The sequence below is a fragment of the Brassica rapa genome, chromosome A10 (assembly GCF_000309985.2).
Source record: "Brassica rapa cultivar Chiifu-401-42 chromosome A10, CAAS_Brap_v3.01, whole genome shotgun sequence".
NCBI lineage: Eukaryota > Viridiplantae > Streptophyta > Magnoliopsida > Brassicales > Brassicaceae > Brassica > Brassica rapa.
The window spans coordinates 17,929,462-17,948,339 of NC_024804.2; the positions used below are offsets into that span (position 1 = coordinate 17,929,462).

The 18,878-nt window shown below is 37.9% G+C and overlaps 5 protein-coding genes and 1 non-coding gene across 9 annotated transcripts; 3 read left to right on the forward strand and 3 right to left on the reverse strand.

Moving 5' to 3' along the window:
- Positions 1-65: 65 nt before the first annotated feature.
- LOC103846783 (uncharacterized protein At1g32220, chloroplastic) lies at positions 66-2,027 on the forward strand. Its single transcript, XM_009123783.3, has 9 exons — positions 66-322; positions 394-514; positions 598-686; positions 751-806; positions 892-947; positions 1,035-1,208; positions 1,298-1,340; positions 1,413-1,504; positions 1,579-2,027. Exons 1-9 carry the CDS (start codon positions 267-269, stop codon positions 1,756-1,758), a joined length of 867 nt encoding a protein of 288 aa, XP_009122031.1. The 5' UTR covers positions 66-266; the 3' UTR covers positions 1,759-2,027.
- LOC103846782 (histidine kinase 5) lies at positions 1,614-5,324 on the reverse strand. Of its 2 annotated transcripts, XM_033281733.1 has the most exons (6): positions 4,502-5,324; positions 3,791-4,319; positions 3,453-3,583; positions 3,181-3,376; positions 2,327-3,114; positions 1,614-2,260 (listed from the first exon to the last, which is right to left on the reverse strand). In XM_033281733.1, the coding sequence occupies exons 1-6, from the start codon at positions 5,264-5,266 to the stop codon at positions 1,973-1,975; spliced, it is 2,697 nt and encodes an 898-aa protein (XP_033137624.1). In that variant the 5' UTR covers positions 5,267-5,324; the 3' UTR covers positions 1,614-1,972. The 2 variants fall into 2 exon arrangements, with proteins under 2 accessions (XP_033137624.1, XP_033137622.1); XM_033281731.1 differs by having other exon boundaries at positions 1,614-3,114.
- Positions 5,325-10,014: 4,690 nt separating this feature from the next.
- LOC103847552 lies at positions 10,015-11,064 on the forward strand. The gene is made up of 2 exons (XR_004452320.1): positions 10,015-10,412; positions 10,493-11,064. It is a non-coding gene; the product is annotated as a putative peptidyl-tRNA hydrolase PTRHD1 (transcript).
- Positions 10,814-11,211, reverse strand: LOC103846784. Its single transcript, XM_009123784.3, has one exon. The coding sequence runs from the start codon at positions 11,021-11,023 to the stop codon at positions 10,820-10,822; it is 204 nt and encodes a 67-aa protein (XP_009122032.1). The 5' UTR covers positions 11,024-11,211; the 3' UTR covers positions 10,814-10,819.
- Positions 10,814-14,382, reverse strand: LOC103846785. Of its 2 annotated transcripts, none has more exons than XM_018655436.2 (2): positions 12,790-14,382; positions 10,814-12,670 (listed from the first exon to the last, which is right to left on the reverse strand). In XM_018655436.2, exon 2 carries the CDS (start codon positions 12,641-12,643, stop codon positions 11,576-11,578), a length of 1,068 nt encoding a protein of 355 aa, XP_018510952.1. In that variant the 5' UTR covers positions 12,644-12,670; positions 12,790-14,382; the 3' UTR covers positions 10,814-11,575. The 2 variants fall into 2 exon arrangements, with proteins under 2 accessions (XP_018510952.1, XP_009122033.1); XM_009123785.3 differs by having other exon boundaries at positions 10,814-12,674.
- Positions 14,383-15,157: 775 nt separating this feature from the next.
- LOC103846786 (E3 ubiquitin-protein ligase MBR2) lies at positions 15,158-18,288 on the forward strand. 2 transcript variants are annotated; one of them, XM_009123786.3, is made up of 6 exons: positions 15,158-15,283; positions 16,123-17,203; positions 17,295-17,339; positions 17,437-17,538; positions 17,642-17,800; positions 17,943-18,288. In XM_009123786.3, the coding sequence occupies exons 2-6, from the start codon at positions 16,130-16,132 to the stop codon at positions 18,078-18,080; spliced, it is 1,518 nt and encodes a 505-aa protein (XP_009122034.2). In that variant the 5' UTR covers positions 15,158-15,283; positions 16,123-16,129; the 3' UTR covers positions 18,081-18,288. The 2 variants fall into 2 exon arrangements, with proteins under 2 accessions (XP_009122034.2, XP_018510948.2); XM_018655432.2 differs by lacking the exon at positions 15,158-15,283 and adding an exon at positions 15,997-16,022.
- The last annotated feature ends 590 nt before the right edge of the window (positions 18,289-18,878 follow it).

The following is an 18,878-nucleotide window of genomic DNA, read 5'->3' on the forward strand; positions in this document are numbered from 1 at the left end:
CCCAATAAATCTTGGCCCAATGTACTATCCAAAGATATTAAATGCCACGCCCGACTCTCGAGGCTTCTCATGGGTTCGGGTCCTCGGGTCAGGGTTTGGGTCTACGTGGAAGGTTATGAAGAGGCGACGTGTTCTCTGTTTCCGACATTAAGCTCTGTTTACTTCTCCGTCTCCATCGCCACCGGACTCTCTTCTCTTAAAGATAAAAAGGAAAACTTTTTGCTTAATCATCTCTGCGTCGAATTTGCTCTTCTCTCTCTCCAAAAATGAGGACGATCGTTACGCGTTTGATCCGTCACAAATCCTCTGTTCCCCAGACACGGTGAGTGCTCTCTCTCCTCCTTAATTCGCACCTCAATCGATTCCAAATAATCGTCTTTACGTTGCGTTTAGGTTCGTTTCTGCATCATCCACCGGCGGGAGGTATCTCTCTACCGACTCCAACAAAATCGACGAGCCTTTCAATGTGGAAGAAGCAGAGACTGTTCATGTCCCACCACCTCTAACTGAAAAGGTACAACCTTTATTCAGTTTCTGTGGGGGGAATCTCACATTGCAATGATGTTCATTAAAGTATCTTTGTTTCGTTCCTGTCAGCTGCTTGTCCTTGGTGGAAATGGGTTTGTGGGATCACACGTCTGTAAAGAAGCTTTAGATCGCGGCTTATCTGTCTCTAGCCTTAGCAGGTAGTAGTACTCTGTCTATGTTAGATGTTGATTTATGTCAGATGTTGATGTATGGGTGTTATAGATCAGGTAGGTCGTCTTTACAAGAGCCATGGGCTACCAGAGTTACATGGCATCAAGGTAACTTGTTAGATCCTAACCTCAACATGTAATATTTAATTTTATGTTTATTTTCTTATTATAATTTTACCCTTTTTTCCCCTAGGAAACCTTCTATCATCTGATTTATTGAAAGATGCTCTTGATGGAGTGACTTCTGTGGTATGTTTTTTTTTACTCCAACAATGTAGAAAATTTGATGATTTTTTTTTTTTTGGCTTATTCAGCTATGCTTGTGAATCATTGCAGATCTCTTGTGTTGGTGGTTTTGGTTCAAACTCGTATATGTATAAGATTAATGGGACTGCAAACATCAACGCAATTAGAGCTGCTTCAGAGAAAGGTGTCAAAAGATTTGTCTATATATCCGCTGCTGATTTCGGACTAGCTAAGTACTTGTTGAGCGGTTACTATGAAGGAAAGGTATCATCAAACAACTTTTGCACATAGTCCTTTTTGATTAAGTGTTCATTGTTGTCTTGAGACTTTTTTTTTTCTTTTGATTCTTACAGCGTGCTGCTGAGACTGAGCTGCTCACAAGATTTGCTTATGGAGGTAAAGCTTTCATGATTACAATTAGAAAATTCTCTCTGAATCACAATTAAGATTTTGGTTAATGTTGTGCAGGGATAATCTTGAGGCCTGGTTTTATATACGGAACTCGCAGCGTTGGGAACATGAAGATCCCATTGGGAGTCTTTGGTTCACCCATGGAGATGGTAAAGAGCTTTGCTTCCCTCGTTATCTCTCAAAAAGCAATCTCTTTATTCATAACGTTTGTGGCTTTCTCTAGGTTCTTCAACAAGCAAAACCACTGAACCAGCTCCCATTAGTCGGACCTTTGTTCACACCTCCGGTGAACGTTGAATCAGTTGCCAAAGTTGCGGTTAGAGCGGCTACTGATCCAGTGTTCCCTCCAGGGATTGTCGATGTTCATGGTATACAACGTTACAGCCAACAGAAATCAAGATAAGTCACGTTTTGAAGTATGTTTTGTCTTGCCATCAACACTAAGGCACAAAGAGTGTTTTGTTTTGTCTCCCCATGAACTTCCCACAAATAAATAAAGAAAGACAAACTCTTTTTTTATTGATAACTGTACAATCCCTAAGAGAGCAAAGCTACTTTTGTATAGCTCTCCAAAACTTTTTCCTATATCACATTTTTATATACAAACTTTGAAAATCTCACTGGAGATACTGTTGTAGACACTCTTTAAGTTTTTGCAACGTTACAGGTTTAGAAATAAAAGAGTCCATACCATTTGCATAACATTCTTCTGAGCTCTCTGCTAATGTATTAGCGGTCATAGCGACTATAGGCAGCCGGTCAGTGGAACGCTCACAGCCTTGCTCACTCTCTGATGTCTTTATATCAACTCCTGCTTCTATTGCAGCATCCCAGTTCCCAGATTCTTCGTATGAACGGATCAGTCTTGTAGCTTTTAAACCATCCATAACTGGCATGCACACATCCTGTGAACCCCAAAATTCTTTTATAAGCCTTTTTTTCAAATTAAGTGAACTTACAAGTTGACTTACCATGAGTACCAAGTCGTAGCTAGTGTCTTTAACAGCGTTTATGGCTTCAACTCCGTTATTGGCAATGTCCATGGTATAGCCTAGTTGCTTCATCATCGACTTGGCAACCATGATGTTGATTTTGTTATCTTCCACAAGCAAAATCTTTGGCTGTGATGTCTCTTTGACCTCCGTCTCAGTTTTTTCCTCTTCCCTAGGAGATGAAACTGTGAGCTCTGACTCCATTTCTGAGCTAGCTTGTGAACTGCTACAAGATTCACTTTCCTTGGAGGAACATCGATGACCATTCCCATTGCCATATTGATGAGCCGACTCAGATTCATCCATATAACCACCATTTTCAACCTGAACCGTCTGGCTTTGTCCACTGCTGTTAGAAGGATCGGCGACAGAACCGTTGATGAGCTTAATAGGACTAGTGAGCATAGCTTTGTGAGGTAAGAAGTTATTGCCCATGACCGGTCCGCCATTGGAATATATAGATCCTAGAAGGGGTTTAAACTGGAAGTATCCTTCGGTTGTGTCGTCTGGCTCTGGTTGATGATGATCAACCATGTCAGAGAACTCATCTTGATCATCTGAATGATCATCTGGTGTTGCAACTTTGTATGGTAATACGAACGTGAACGTTGAACCTAAGTTGACTTGGCTTGTCACTGTGAGTTGACCTCCCATTAGCTCAACCAGCTGTTTACAAATGGCGAGACCGAGACCAGTTCCACCGTATTTGCGAGCATGATCAGCGCTTGCTTGCATGTACTTCTTGAACAAACAAGGGAGAGCGTTCTCTGCATTATGAACAAAGCTTAGCTGGAGTTTCTATGTTTTGATGTTCTTGAACAAAGCTTTCGTACCTGGGATTCCAATTCCAGTGTCATAAACGTCACAGCAAATCCAAACCGAAGTCTCGTTTTGTTCTTTATCACTAGCAAAGGATGGTTGTGATATCACTTTGAGTTTGATCCCAACCTTTCCTCGATGTGTAAATTTGATAGCATTGCTGATCAGGTTGGTGAGAATCTGCCGGATCCTTAGAACATCTCCAACCACCTGAACATGAAAAAAGAATAAAGTTAAGATTACAATGACTTTGCCACTTGGAACAATGTGTTGTTTGTGTACTAACCAATATAGGAACTTCATCTGCAATGTTTCCTTCTAACGTCAAATCTTTCTTCAGCGATGCAGCAGCTGTCTGAAGCACATGCTTCACCACTTCTCTTGGCCTAAACTTTGTAGCTTCTAACTTCATCACACCTACAAACAACACACAGAAACATATGTCATTAACATGATCGGTCCTGGACATAGGCCAGTTAAACATTGGCATATGACCCACAAAATTTTGAAGAATGCGTAGGTAGACTTCTAAATTTGTGAAAAAAAATATTAAAATCTTTACTATTATGGTTATTAACAATCTTGAATACATGACCAGACAACAAGATCACAATACTATCTTACCTGATTCAACCTTGGAGAGATCAAGAATATCATTAATCAGCTGAAGCACCAAATCACCAGAAGAGATCATGACATTCAACAACTGTCTTTGCTCTTTATCCAGCTTTGTAGTAGAAAGTATCTCAGCCATTCCCACCACTCCTGACAACGGTGATCTTATCTCATGAGACATTGTCGCCAGCATTTGCTTAGCTCTCATAGTCTCCTCTGTGATGTGAATGGTCTTGGTCAGTTCTGATTCCATCGCTTTTCTCACCGCGTTGTCTTCCCTGAGCTTAGCCATTTTTTCTCTTTTCCTTACCTGATCAGTTACTTCCATTCCCATGTAGTTTATACCGATTTTCTCGCGAGCTTTGTTGTAAACAGGCTCAACGTATATCAAAAACGTCTTTGATCCGAATAACTCTGTCTCGAATGTGATCTCTCTCTTTGAAGCTTTTCCTTTTTCAAGAACCTCTCTCTTGAAATCTTCAGACTCTTTAACTCCACCTCCGTGGAATATCTCCACGTCTGTTTTGCCCAAAATGTCCTGACACATTAGTAAGAAACACACGTTCATTAGAATGATCAGTGATCTAACAGAACAAAGAAGAAACAGGATTCTCTTACTAACGCCTAAGCCTCATGTAAACCTCGAATCATCCCTCTAGTCACTGTTCGCTATAAAACATCTAGTTACCGTCTAATGAATTTCTTAAACATTGCTCTTACCTGTTCTCGTAACGAAGGAAACTTGTTGTAGATGAACAAGTAACGTAGATCTTTATCCTGATGACCCATAACAATAGGTGCATTCTGAAGTATGAAATGCAAGAACCCTTCAGCTCTCTTAAGATTCTGAGTCAGCTCTTCCACCGGTGCTGAGTGACTCTCCATAGTCTTCAAACTCTCGTTCAGCTTCTCAATCAACCTCCTCTCTCTCTCGGTACTCGCTTCAAGCATCTTCTCCAAACTCAACGCCTTCTGTTTCCAATACGCAACCGTGTCGAACTCCTCATCGATCACAACCCTCTTGCTGTCCACCAGCTCGTCGCGTTTCTTCTGCCTAAACCTGCGGAAAAGATGGCTGGTCTCATCCAAAACGGGGACGTTCTCAGGCTCTTCGGTCTCGAAGTTATGCTCCTCTATGATCTTAAGCTCCTTGGCCTCAGCTTCTTCTCTCTGTCTGGTGAGGATCTTGAGCTCTTCTCTTAGAAGCCTAACCGCGTGGTCTTGCATGTACTCCCATTGTCTCACGAGGTTGGTGAGTTGTGAGGAGCCTTGGTCGGTGGTGTTCAGGAGTTCGGGTAAACGTTTTAGATCAGCCATGGTTCGTTTCTCGGCGATGTCTACTTCTTTCAAGGTGTCTGAATCCCCTGCGGGTTTCTCTACGTTGAACTGGTTGTCTGCTTGGGTTCCGACATCATCGGGCCACATGGAAGACAAGACTTCGACGTCCATCTCTTCGATTTGATCAGTCTCCATCTCGCAGACCATTTAATCAGAGTTCCTCCTTTATACAAGAAACAAAACACTCTAAATCAACCAGAATCTTGATCTGACCAAGAAACGTGTATAAAGATAGTCACAGTTCAGACACAGATATTAGAAGTCAGGACAATTGATCATCTTCAGTTCAGAATCATGATCTGTAAATAATAAGTAACTAAATCGAATTTTGAAAAAGACTTAAAAAAAAAGGTTGTAGTGTGGACCAGTTATGGGATTAAACATTCGCGGGAAATTTCAAATTACGGTTACATGGAGATGGAAACAATTCTAGACCAAGTCGAACTTGACAAACCGAAACAAAAATCTAAAAATCAAAGTTAACCGGATGAAACTTTTTGAGAAATGATAAAAAAACAGTCTGGAGAAGATTTGGATCATAAATAAATATATCAGCGAAATCATGAACTGGAGGGAGTCAATGAGGAAAGCAGAAAGATAGAAAAAAAAAGAAGAAGAAAGAAAAAAACAATTTGATACAAATGAGAAGCAGGGGGGAAAGAAACAATTGGAAGGGATTGGATCAGAAGCTTACCTTATATGGTTCCGGTCACCGGAAAATCAACAGATGATGAAAGGGTAATGAACAGTGAGTAGATCTGAAGAGAGTCGTCCTCTGTCGTCTTTGGGAGAAGAGAGTAAATAAACTTCAAATGAGCATTGGGAACAGATTAACCAATGAAGAAAGAGAAATGGCATGTGAATTGTGAAAGATAGGAGTTAAAAACAAAAACAAATGCTATTTTACGGAGAAGAGTTGAGAAACGAAAAAAAAAAATGGAAGGAGAAAGAGGAGGAGCATGTGCTACCCTCAAGAGTACAGAGAGGTCAATGTATATTATATTGGCAGGGAGGACTATTCTAATGGCCCAGACTCTTTCTTCTCTTTTCTCTCTGCAGTCTGCACGTTCGTTTACTTTCTGAGACCCAATCCCAGTTGAGAATGACACTGAATTCTACTTCTCGCTTAAATGTCCTTCTGTTTTTTTTATCCGTCATAGATTTGACAGAGCTATTCACAAGGCGAAGCGGTGACGTAATGCTCCCATGAATTTAAGGACACACCTTTTTTAAAGTATGAGAGAGTGACAAGAAGAACTGGCGTCAATAATTGTTTTCTTTGGTCACCATGCAACATACGGTAGTAATACACTGACGTCATTATAACACAAACTAGGGTTGCATGCATGTGCTTGTCGATCATCTTTTCTTTATACCTAGATTAGATGAGTGTTATCTCTAATGTTACGCTTTCAGAAAATAAGACGGATGAGTTTGATGATTACGAAAATAACTCTTTTAGATAACAATTTTGTGATAGCTTTATTTTAGTTGGCCTTTGAAGGCTCCATGCAGAATAACTCTGCTTTTTTTCTCTATTTTGCCTCTTTCCATTTACCATGTGGTTCTACATAGTTTATAGAATGTCAATGTTTGACGAAAACACACACAAAGATTCGAATTGGGTCAGGACATTCATGTTTTATGACTATCGAAGCTATAGTAGCACATGTACCAAAATGTAACGAACATACTATAATACTTGTTATTAAATTATTCTAATCTTAAACTTATATTCTTCTTCAGTTCAATTTCAGTTGGGAAGTTTGATCAATTATTTGAATCTTGTGAAAAGAGGAAAAGAAAAACGGACGCCACTATGCATTAAAAATGAATAAAACCCAATTATCAGTACTAAATGGAGCGGACAACAACTGTATTGGCACAAAATTAGTTGTCCACGAATTATCAATCCCATTTCTATATTACTAAATTAAATAATGGAATATAAAATTTACAAGCTACAGTACACTAACAAAATAATAATCAGAGTTATTATTAGAGTAAATGGTCTTTAAGTTTATTAAATTAAAAAAAAAAAACTGGTAAGCCATTTCTTTTGTATAGACTATAGAGACCCCTCCCCGATCTGAACGGCGCTGAAGGCTTTTGTCCCCGTCCCGTAGTTGCTAGTTATAAATATCAACAGCATGTGATCAGCCACGCGGAAGTATAGTTGACTAACACGTGGTGTAGCTTTTTCAAACATGTTTCTTCTGTTTGTGTGTTTTGTTTGCTCTCGCGCCAAAAACTGGACGGTGGTTGAGGATTAATTAGGATAATGTTTTTTTAACGCGTTGGGAGAAAGGCAAGAATGTGGAAGATATTAATTGGATGGTGACACGAATCCTTAAATACCGGATTTGTTTATTAAGCTAATTAGTTAACTCTCGATTAAAGCAGGACCATTCTTTTCAGCTTTATTCCTAATAATTACCTTTTATTTGTGTGTGTATAATGCTGGATTTGAGAAAGTGAACAACATTAAAGTATATATTAGAGGAATTGCTGTACAAATGTGTCTAGATTTACAATCTTTAAAATATAATTATAGCTCATTAGACTTAATCCATCTTTTTGTGTGTTTTCAAATGGACTAATCCACCTAAGAACTAAGATTAACATGGGTGCATGTTTTGAAAAGTTTTAAGCTGATATATAAAATATACTATATTATTTGAATATGATTAATACTTGTGAATTGGTTATTGGAAGGGGCATACAAAGATTTTTGAGTTGAACGACTGGGTTAGTTACTGTCAATAGTATTATAGTTAGATTTTAAAATAATATCCGAGTAAACTTAACATGATTACCAAATGGCATCCGAGAATCTTAGAGTAGCATACAGTATATGTTTTAAGTTTTCCAAAAATAATGTATAAGATATCATCATACGATGAGTCGCTGATAAATCATAAACCAAGCTATATGATAGGTTTTGAATATCAACTAGACCTTAAATTCTGTTTTAGAAGAATATATTTACATTTGTATTACTATTATAACTCCAATTCCAAGTCCATTACTATTATTTCATTCTGTTGGTTGCATTATTAAAGCAGATTAAAATAAAATTCTATAATTTATTATAAGTAGGGCCATGTCAGAGTTCTTTACATTTCTTTTTCTGACAACGAACTTTTCAGTGTCTTAATCATAAGTTCCAATAATCAATCACTCAGAAAGATAGATCTAAAGTAAATCTGTTATGCACTGTGTTTATTTTCTTTTGGTGTGGATAGTGACAATGAATTTCCCCCAATTCCATCATAAACTGTATCAATAGCTTTCTACATTAAATTTCAATATTATATGCTTTAGGAACATATAAAGACTAAATCCCTTAACCCGTGATAGGACTACTAATGGGGCCGGAACAACAGAGAAAAAAATGATGAATGAATAGACTCTAAAGTTATTGTATGGATGGTTTTGTGAAAGATAATCCAAAGTGGGTAACACGACTCCGGAATATCTCACCATCACCGTAATTTCATATGTCATGAATCATACTTTAATTTTTATATTTACAATTAAATTACCTCAACTAGGACCTTCAAATTAAGAAATATCTTCATGGTGGACCAACAATACAAATTTATATATACAACTCGGTTAGATTATGTCTCACATAATTGAACTGGACCTATTGTAGATAAGCTTGGTTTGATTTTTTAACCTTTTTTACAGCCACTTTTGACTTTCAAGTTTGAAATGCGTAAATTCATGAAGAATATGAATCCAACATATAGTTTACTAGGTAAAATAAAAGCTCTATTAATATATTTCTGAAAATCTCCAACAACAGGAATATGTTATAGCGGACTAGTGGTTTCACTTTTTGATGATGATTTGGAGAAAGCTTCAGATTTCAGGTGGAAAAGAAATATTTGCTCAATTTTATTGTGGCATGTTTACTGCAATCTCTGCGTATGCTGCAATGAAGAAAATTAGATTAAAGTGTTTTGAAACCCGATCCAAATATTTAACCGGATAATTTATCGGGTTAGTGGATTATTGGGTCAACCGCTGGCAAACCACAGATTAATAAACTAAATAATTTGTTACATAATAATATATTACTATTGAAAATATAAGAAATGTTTTAAAAACCATTCAGAAAATATTTATCTTTAGTTTATTTTTATTTTTATTTTTATTTCATATAAAATATTAAAAAGTCGACTATTTAACAATTTTGTAACAAGTTATAAGTTATGATATATAATAAAAATATATCAAGGCTTAAAATCTATAAGTATTTAAATGTCTAGTGTGAATAATAAAACTAAACTTTAAATCTAAAATAAACCAAAAGTAAAATATAAAATCGTAATAATTTATTGATAAGAAAAAGAAAACTAATGCTGAATCACATCAACTAGTTTTGTTAATAGATTCATAATCCACGTGATCATATGATCTTTTTTATATTCTTTAAAAAATAAAAAATAAACTTATTAATTAGAATACAAAACATATTCTAATAATGTAACTGAAAAATTCAAGAAAAAATAATTAAAAGTTATGTATTGGTTGAGTTAGTAGTCGGGTTCCGGATTTTAACGCTTTTTTGTAGGTTTTACCGAATTTTTAAACGATGGAATTTTACTAAAGTTTAAACTAGATTACATTGATCCGGATTTACCGGTTCGATCCCGGATCTGAGTCGGGTTTCAAAACACTCTAAAAGACACTAAAACAAAGCGTAAAAACAACAGTTAAACAGATCGTAATGAATTAGCAAACTAAATTTGAGTTTAATTGCAATGATCAGGTTAACGATGGTAGGGGGTCAACGTTAGTTTGAAGCCGAACATTTGGTCAATAAAAGATTTAAGAATCGCGTAAAAATGGGCTCGAAATTGGTGTCACAAGAAGCCCATTAGTAAAGTGTTATCCAAGAAAGAGTAAAGCCCATGCGCGTCCTCCTTTCATATGGCGAGCGCCGTCGTCTCGGCTGCGTTTCGAATCCCGTTCCCCACCAGCCGACTCTTCAATCCTGCGCCGTGGATTAGCTCGCATCGTTCAACGATCCGGTTTGGCCATCCCCGTCGGATCACAACAGATTCGTCCATGAGCCAACAGAGCGGCGAAATGGGTGCCGTCGTCGATGCCTCCAGTAACGACGAGAACTCGTCAGAGAAACCTGACGATGTCGTGGTACAGTACGTGGTGCTTCGTCGTGATCTGATCGATTCGTGGCCACTCGGGAGCGTGGTGACGCAGGGATGCCACGCGTCTGTGGCGGCGATTTGATTGTGAACCGCAGCACATTGATTCTATGCACAAGATACTTCACGAAAACGCTAATCGTCGATAAAACGCGATCGTTGATGATTAAACGCGTTTTTTGTTATGTTATGGTTAAAGGTGACTTTGGAGGTTAAAGGGGAAACTCAGATGATGAATTTGTTATAGCAACAAAGCCTTATCCCAAATCTCAAGTCTCTACTTTCTTCAAGAAGCTCAAGCTTTGCAAGTGATCATTCTCGTTTTTTTCATTTCTATAAGCTGATTTATTCATCATGATTCACACAAATGGATACAAATCACAAAGAGAATTTTTAATTTACAAACGTTTAAAAAGACAACAACACGTAACTACGTAAGGTAAGTCAGCAATTTGGAGATATTATTACATAGAGAAGTTACAAAAGAGAGAGAGAGAGAGAGATCTCGGTGAGAGTTTTTAGTTCAGGAATGGGCGATGAGGCGTTTACCGCAGGTGGAGCAAATAAGGCGACGTTTGGATTTGTTATAGAGAGGGACGAAGCAGAATCTCCACTGGCTTTCTACGTCTACCGTTTGAACCATCCCGCCGCAGTAGGGGCAGGCTCCAGGAGCTGCGTACCTGCCGATCACCCTCTCGTCCTGATCGCACACGAACACCAAACACATGTTTCCTCTTCTTCCTCTTGCTCTTTCTTATTTTTGTCAAAGTAAATCAAATGGAATATCTTTTTGCTTTAGAAAGGTTGATTGTTGATGTATTTATAGAGGATGACTTCCATGGAAATAGATTTTTGTTTCCGCGTGAGAAAAGTGAATTTAGGATATCCAGAAAATTATAGCTTAATCTAGAAGCATTTTTTTTTCTGGATAGGCAGACGGGGAATCAATATTACCAAATTTATTTGACCTTTCTTCCCCAGGTGGTCAGCGTGAAACTTTTTAAAGAAAAAACACATTTCTTGAAAATGGGCTTTAATGTTCAGAGCCCAAGGCCCATCAAAGGCAGTGGGTATCCTCTTGTCATCTCAGAAACCATATGATTCATTCAAAAGCATTGATATGTTGACAGGCAAAACCAAATGATGCATTTGTTCAACATTTGATACTAAGCCAAAAACAAGAAATAAAAGTAACAAGAACAACAATGAAAGCACTGACATAGGAAAGCTAACAAGACACGGTTAAAGTCCTGTGTCTGTGATATAAACGATATATATATCACTTAGATGCAGCAGTTTCATAGTCGATAACGGTTTGAAAGGCTCCAGCGAGAGCCAAGACCTTGTTCTTCCTCGAGCTCTCTTGCATCTTACTTGCTATTACATCGTTGTATGCTGTTGGAGACCCTTTCTTCCCTTTCACCACTTCCTTCTTTGTCTCTGTTGTTCCTTCTTTCACTTTGCTGCCTTCGCTCTCCTCTTCTTTAGCTTCTGCTTCTATCTCAGCTTCTTTCATATCTGGAGTAACAACTGTCTCGTTATTCTCCTCAACATCAACTCTCTTTTCAACAACTTCCTTGTCTTCACTGTTGTTTTCTTGGATGTTCTCTGGTTCTTTCTGCTCTTCCTTTTGTTCCTCGTTGATCAGCTCTCCTTTCTCTTCTTCTGTGGATTCATTGGGTTGTGCAACCTGATCTTTATCTTCTTCTATGTGGTCAGAAACTTGTACATCAATCTCAACCTTGACAATCTCTTCTACATCCTCATGAGCAGGCGCAGGAGGAGAACATTCCGGGGTAATCTCTTTCCCCGAAGACTTCTTTGGAACATTCTCAGAACCTTCCTTTCTGCTCTTGGAAGAACTGTTACCGCTCAGACCGCTCTTCTTTACACCCGGAGGTCCTCTTGAAGCCACAGGAGGAGATTTCACCATAGTGCTTCCTCTGAGACCGCCTCTGCTGCTTCCATGGAAAGATGTAGAACGCAGACCAGTGACAGGCTTCTCTCTTGGAACCGCGGGTCTGTCTCGTGGGCGTGCTTGAGGAGAGGTATTGAGAGGCTTATGAGTTGATGAAGACGAAAGAGGACGATCAAAGGATCGTCTACGAAGAAGCTTCTGATTGTCTTCGACAGCTTTGTTCTTCCTCAAGAACTTGACCGGGTCAGGTCTCGAGCTAACAGTTGGTTTCAGATAATTAGGCAAAGGCTTCTCAACTGTTTTCTGACCAGATCCATCTGCGTTCGATGATGGAACCGGCTTTGGCTTTGGACCAAGAGATCTTGATTTGGTGAGGTTTTGGTTGTTCGGTTTGTTTTTCGCTGTACTAGACGTCGTTGCCATCATCATCCACAAATCAAATAAAGCTCTTTGAAGCTACCTAACAACGCAATATATCAAAACACTATAGGTGGCAGAAAGCCTTAAGACTATCATCAATCCAGACATGAATTATTATTATTTTTATGGGAAAAGAAAGAAGAAAAAATATATACCTTGAGATTTTGGAACAAAAGAGAAGAGGCGTGCACGTCAAGGAAAGTAATCTCCAAAGGTTTGTGGTGGAAAACTAGGGTTTATTTATTTTTGGAACTCTGTGTTTTGTAAACGGAGCTTGAATCTCGCAACTCTTAGGTGGTGGTGGTGATGGTGGTGGAAACCATGAATCCTCCCATTTATCTAATTGTCTCCTTAACAAAATAACACCCAACTTTAATTAAAGGTTATATAAGTTATAACGGTTTCAAGCTTGGAAAAACCGTAGACATTTGTTTGAGCTAGCATATCTTTTTTTTTTTTGCTAGCTGTGAGCTAGCATATCTTTTCCACGTAATAATACTTAATTAGATATTCATGCATATCTAAATTTATTTATTATCTTTTGTTTCCTTGTGAATAATAGATTATTTCCCTTTGTTTTACATGTTAAAATGGGAAATATATATATTTTATATATGACAATAAGTATATTTACTTTGATTTTACTTTTTAATGATAAAACAATATATTGGGTACTTTATCAATTTCTTAGTTATATTATTATTATTAAGAGAAAACACCTGAAAATCTATAAAAATGTGACAATTGGTAATTAAACTTAATATAATATCTAAATTTAAAAGTTTTTTTATGAAATAGAGATTGGAATTGTTATCAGGTGTCAAAAATGTTTAAGTGTATGTTTGAAATTTTGCATTGTTAACTAGTACTAATCAGTTTGTTTTATGTGACAAAATACTGAAATGAAAAATAATTTCAAAAGTAGTAAATTAATATTTTCATATACTTTTAATTCTTACCAGAAGCTAACTGTATAGTCTGTATATATTCTCTCTTAGTGAGGCACTTTTAATACAAAGATTCATAAATTAAATAGATTATAGATATACATGAGTACATGACACAAAACGTATAAGTATATATTAAAGTTAACAAGCAGCAAAAATTCAATTGATTTCAATAAACACAATTTTTTTTTGCTTGTGCTCAATTCTTCTCTCATGTGTTTCTAAAACCTTACTTTTCTTTGAAGTTTGAGTGGATAACTTAAGGCTACGTGTAATATAGTCTTGTAAGTTACGTGACATTAAATTCGGGTATGGAGGTCGTGAGTATTATCTTATAAAATATGCATGAAAGAATGGAGTATAATATTCAGGGTTGAAAACTTGTTCATTCCGATCGATTAGATTCTGTTTGAAAATAACCTAACCGATGACGCATGTTTGGTTAGAATGAGATCGGTTAGGTTTTTTTTTTGGTCTAAAATCGGTTAGGTTTGGTCCTAAATGTACATGTCACCCACTCATATACAATGTTGGGTAGCATGTCATACAACACAAACGAATGTAGAAAGATTCCCACTCGATCTGACCAAAATTTGTAGCGAACCGCGTCAATAAGAATGTGGAATACTTAAAATTTAGAAGCCGATTGAAACGGGTTTAAAGTACGTGTGATTAAAAAAAAAACCATGTAAACATATACTATTTATATATGTATATATCAATGTAAAGTGAACAAAATATGTCATGCCATATTTATACATATGTTACAAATATATTCAAATGAAAAAGGAAAATGTCATGCCAGCTTGATTTTCGAAACAGCAGAAAAGTGCCCCGAAAACCTGAGGCTGCATGTACTTATTATCACCTTTCATATGTTTATATGTCGCTTATCTGCTGGGGCTATGATGATTGACACGATATAGAGAAATAACATGGAGTTTTCAGTACCACAACGGACATCAATAACATGGCGTTTTCAGTACTTGAAGGTTGGTTCGAAACGTGCATTTACATATGTATAAATGCTCTGATGATAACTATCTGAAAGAAAAATTCATATAGTCAAGAGATCTTTTTTATAAGTTAAATAATACTTCTCTCATTGCAACAAATCCCCAAGAAAATATTTTCTTGAAGCTAAACAAGAATATATGTTTATTTTAGTTAATCCATGTTGACCAAACAAAATTCTTTATTAGTTAATCTCTTGATTTACGCCAAAAAAGCGACGATACGTTTGTTAATACACACCTTTTCTCGACATTATCAATACCCGTAATGAAATAATCTAATCTGTTTTCATTTTTTTTCTCTAACAAATAATGTAAATAATTAATTTCATCGACGGTATATATTTACAAATTCCATTAATTTCACCACCAAACAAAAACTAATAAAAGAAATTTTAATTCCAAGATCATTCCGTCCACCGTACGTAACGCTGCTTAACGACAAACGGTGTCGTTTTCGTTCTTCCTAATACTCCTCTCCCGTCTACTGAGGGGGACGTTAGTTTGCATCTCATCCGTCCATCTTTAAACAAACCCGAAACCAACGGCCCAGATCTCTCTGACTAAGCCATTTAATTTTTCTTCCATTCTCCGAGCTTCGATAAATATATAGAGTTCGTCGTCTCTCTCTAAGCTCTCCACGTTTTTTACGGACGGCGGAGAATCATCGCTCGGAGAAGGAAAAAAAGGTAACGCCGGAAGTTTATTCCCCCCACCTCTCTCTCTCTCTTTATCTCGCGTATCAGCTCGATAAGACGATCGCTTGAACATAGTATTATACGTTTGTTTCAGATTCTCTCTTCGTACTCGTATGTTACTGTTTCTGTGTACAAGTTTTATTTTTTCTGCGTCGTTGAATGATTAAGTATACGTATCTCCCATGGGGGAAGGGTTCGATTCGTGTTATTGTTTTGTATATTAGCAGCTCTGATCGGAAGAGCAGAGTTTCTTTAATTGTATTATCTGCTTTTGGATTGTGAAGTGGTGATTGGTGAATCTGTAATCCTCGGGGTAAAAAGGGTCATCGTGTTTTATTGGAAAGTCCGTGTCTTTCGAATCAAAAGGCAGTCTCTTTATTTTTCTCAATGGTTGGGACCATTAGTAATCTCCTTAACAGAATCACCTTTGTGGTCTGATGTTTATGATTCATCAAGTTGTTAACACCAGGTGTTTTTCTCTGGATGATCCTCCCGTAAGCTTTGTTTGTTTGTTTTGTGGTCCTTTGCTTTAGCTTACAAAGTACTTGCTTTAGGTTTGGTGGAAGTTCATCTTTAAAGCTTTTGGATGACTTGTTGAAGCTGTGTTTATGTTATTTTATATAGAATGTTTGTTTGGTGTTTTCTTGGTTGGGACCATTATTAATCTCCTCTCTTTTTTTTTCTCTCTCTTTCCACGATTAAAGAATCAGCTTACAAAGAATTGCTTTAGGTTTGGTGGAAGATCATCCTTAAATGTTTGTTTGGTGTAACTGAATATTCTATTTTGAGCTCAAGCAGGATATCTCAAAATGTATTGTTTTGTCTGGCAGGGAAAGGATGGATGGATGTGCCGGTAAGCGATCAGTTGACCGAATGGTTCTGCCTCGAAAAGCAAGCGGTCCTGTACTGCGTGAGAATATGAAGAAGAAAGATGAGAAGAGTGTCTCTTTCTGCAGCCGAATCGCCTGTAGTGCAAAGGTTACTTCCACCAAGGGAACCAACAGGATTGGCTCTACGGCTGACAATGCAAAAGTTGGCCGGCCTGGAAAGGAAATTGTTGGGAGTTCATCTCGAGCTCCCGGTGGATTCGGATACTTAAGAAAGCCAGCCGTAGGTACTACTGGCAGGAGACAGCCTTCTTCTAATGTGGACACAGGTTCTTCAGAGACGAGCAGTAGTCTTGATCATCCAGCTGCGGTTAAGCCCATCCTTCCTCGCCTAAAGACTAAGAGAGGCGCAATCAGTGTTCAGTCTCAAAACACCGTCTCCGGAGAAGTCGTTGGAAGCTCAAGTAGAGGAACCATCAGAAGTAGTCATCAGAAACCTGGCTTGCGCACTCGAGATGCTCTAATGCCTCCCTCTGTTTCTTCTTCTTCTGGTAGCGACCACACTCTAAGAGGTGGTCTGAGCAGGAACGGGTTGAGAAACTTGAGGTGCAACTCTGTCTCTGATGTTCTTCCAACTAAATCAAGCTCTGGAACAAAAGTCAGCGTGACTAAAAAGAAAAACTCTGATGGAGAGAGCAGCTCCTCTAGCCAAGGCATTAAGAGTAGAGTGTCGGTGATGAAGGGAAGGAATCAAAGCTCTACACATGGAAACGGCATCACAGTTTCTGATAACAGAAGGAATCGTATGGTACCAACCATCAGGGATAACAGTGTTGTTTCAAGTAGTGGTAGGAGATCAGGGCGACTTGGAGCTGTTGCATCCCCTGCTACTTCTCGGCAAACGCCTCAACCTGCAGCACCAATCGATCCCAATCCTTCTCTTTCTGTTACTCCATCAAATAGTCACAGTAGTACCGACTGGTTAAGTAGCATGATGCCTGGTAGCCCCTCAGAAGCTCACCCTTCAAGCTCTCTGGTGAACCGTGATGGTTTAAGTGGCTACAACATGAATGGAATTGCAGAGGTAGTTTCCGTGACCCTTGTTGTATGATTTCATTAGAAGCTTTGACATGTTCTTGGGTGTCGTGATAACACTAATTTTGAAAATGTGTCAGGCATTGTTGGTCCTGGACAGAATTGATCAAGAGCTTAGATACGAGGTAATTAGCAGCTTGGTCTTTTGGTATGAACATGTTTTGTCTGAGTATTAGAGTGTTTCTGACGTTTCTACTATCTCTTCTGCTTCTTTTCCTACAGCAACTGGCTTCTTTAGAGACGAATCTATTCGCCAGTGGTATGATTAGATTCTACGATCAGCATAGCGATATGAGGCTTGACATTGATAACATGTCATATGAGGTCAGTCTTGCATCTTTTTCATACATCTTATTATACACCATTTCTTAGCTTAACAATCAAAAAGTCTACTAACGCTAAAATCATACGAACACAATTTTTTCAGGAACTACTAGCTTTGGGGGATGAAATAGGTACAGTGAGCACAGCTCTAAGCGAAGAAGCACTGTCTAGAAGCCTCAAGAAAAGCATTTATCAAGAGACAGATGAAACTGGTCCCATTTCTCTGGATAAGGATGATGATATCAAGTGCAGTATTTGCCAGGTCTGTCTTTTTTTCTCTACTTTCTTCGCCCAAAAATATAAATTAATCCACTGGTTTGTCTAGTATCAGAGTAGGAAAATGTAGTATAAAAAGTTTTAGTGAAACAAAGAGGAGGTTAATGTTATCTATATATGGAATGCAGGAAGAGTATGTTGATGGAGATGAAGTAGGGACTATGCCATGTGAACATATGTACCATGTGAACTGTGTACAACAATGGCTACGGATGAAGAATTGGTGCCCTATCTGCAAAACCTCTGCTGAAGAAGAAAAGTCGTAGTGATGGGATGATTCCAAGATGATGCAGATACATTGTTTCTTCTTCTTCTTCTTCTTCTTCTTCACCAAGTGTTTGTCTCTACATCATCTTTCTCTCTCCTCTTTTGTACATACAACTTTTTTTTTCCTTTCTTTTGATCCAATTGGGTTCAAAAGGGCATATAAGATCAGTTCTACACTTCTATCAAAGCAAGACATTTTGTGGTTCATACCAACTCCACTATCCGAGTAACTTTGTCCATAACCACTGTTCTTCTTGATGATCTAAGGATCCAAACTTTCTGAAAATGTTTCCACGCAAACTGGATGCTGAAGATTCACCTGCAGATTATTACAACATATCATCGTCATATAAAAAACAGTTTTGTAATGTTTCACAGAAAAGTTTAAGAGAGATTTCAAACCTCCAGCACTGCATTCTGTTTAGTAGTTAGACAACGAGGAGCCTTCTTTGTTGGCTCCCCTGTTTTGGGGATCAAGCATTGCCACAAGTTTCACAACTGTAGCTGTTTCCTTTGCATGGTGCACATGTATCCAACTATAGATATGATTTTTTTTTCAAATTGGAAAGGATCAGAAAACTTGAGACGGACGTAATAGGAGATTGAGCAAGCGAGGAGGGAAGTCTTTATTTTTCTACCTGAGAACCGAGCAAGATCGGTGTTGCACCTTCCAAGACGAGCACCATCAGTTCCAAGATGTACAACTTCTTCGCTGATATGTTTTTCCATATTGATCCTAAAGTACTCGTCTTATATTCATTGGTACCATTGACTGTGTTTGTGTTTCTTGGGGTACA

Coding starts and splice junctions, on each gene's coding strand:
- LOC103846783 (XM_009123783.3), top strand. CDS start 267: ATGAGGACGATCGTTACGCGTTTGATCCGTCACAAATCCTCTGTTCCC. Junction 323..393: donor TCCTCTGTTCCCCAGACACG/GTGAGTGCTCTC, acceptor CGTTGCGTTTAG/GTTCGTTTCTGCATCATCCA. Junction 1,505..1,578: donor TTGGTTCACCCATGGAGATG/GTAAAGAGCTTT, acceptor GGCTTTCTCTAG/GTTCTTCAACAAGCAAAACC.
- LOC103846782 (XM_033281731.1), bottom strand. CDS start 5,266: ATGGTCTGCGAGATGGAGACTGATCAAATCGAAGAGATGGACGTCGAA. Junction 4,320..4,501: donor TTCCTTCGTTACGAGAACAG/GTAAGAGCAATG, acceptor CTAATGTGTCAG/GACATTTTGGGCAAAACAGA. Junction 3,115..3,180: donor CACTGGAATTGGAATCCCAG/GTACGAAAGCTT, acceptor TTCATAATGCAG/AGAACGCTCTCCCTTGTTTG.
- LOC103846784 (XM_009123784.3), bottom strand. CDS start 11,023: ATGTGTTTGGTGTTCGTGTGCGATCAGGACGAGAGGGTGATCGGCAGG.
- LOC103846785 (XM_018655436.2), bottom strand. CDS start 12,643: ATGATGATGGCAACGACGTCTAGTACAGCGAAAAACAAACCGAACAAC.
- LOC103846786 (XM_009123786.3), top strand. CDS start 16,130: ATGGATGGATGTGCCGGTAAGCGATCAGTTGACCGAATGGTTCTGCCT. Junction 17,340..17,436: donor ATCAAGAGCTTAGATACGAG/GTAATTAGCAGC, acceptor CTTTTCCTACAG/CAACTGGCTTCTTTAGAGAC. Junction 17,539..17,641: donor TTGATAACATGTCATATGAG/GTCAGTCTTGCA, acceptor CAATTTTTTCAG/GAACTACTAGCTTTGGGGGA.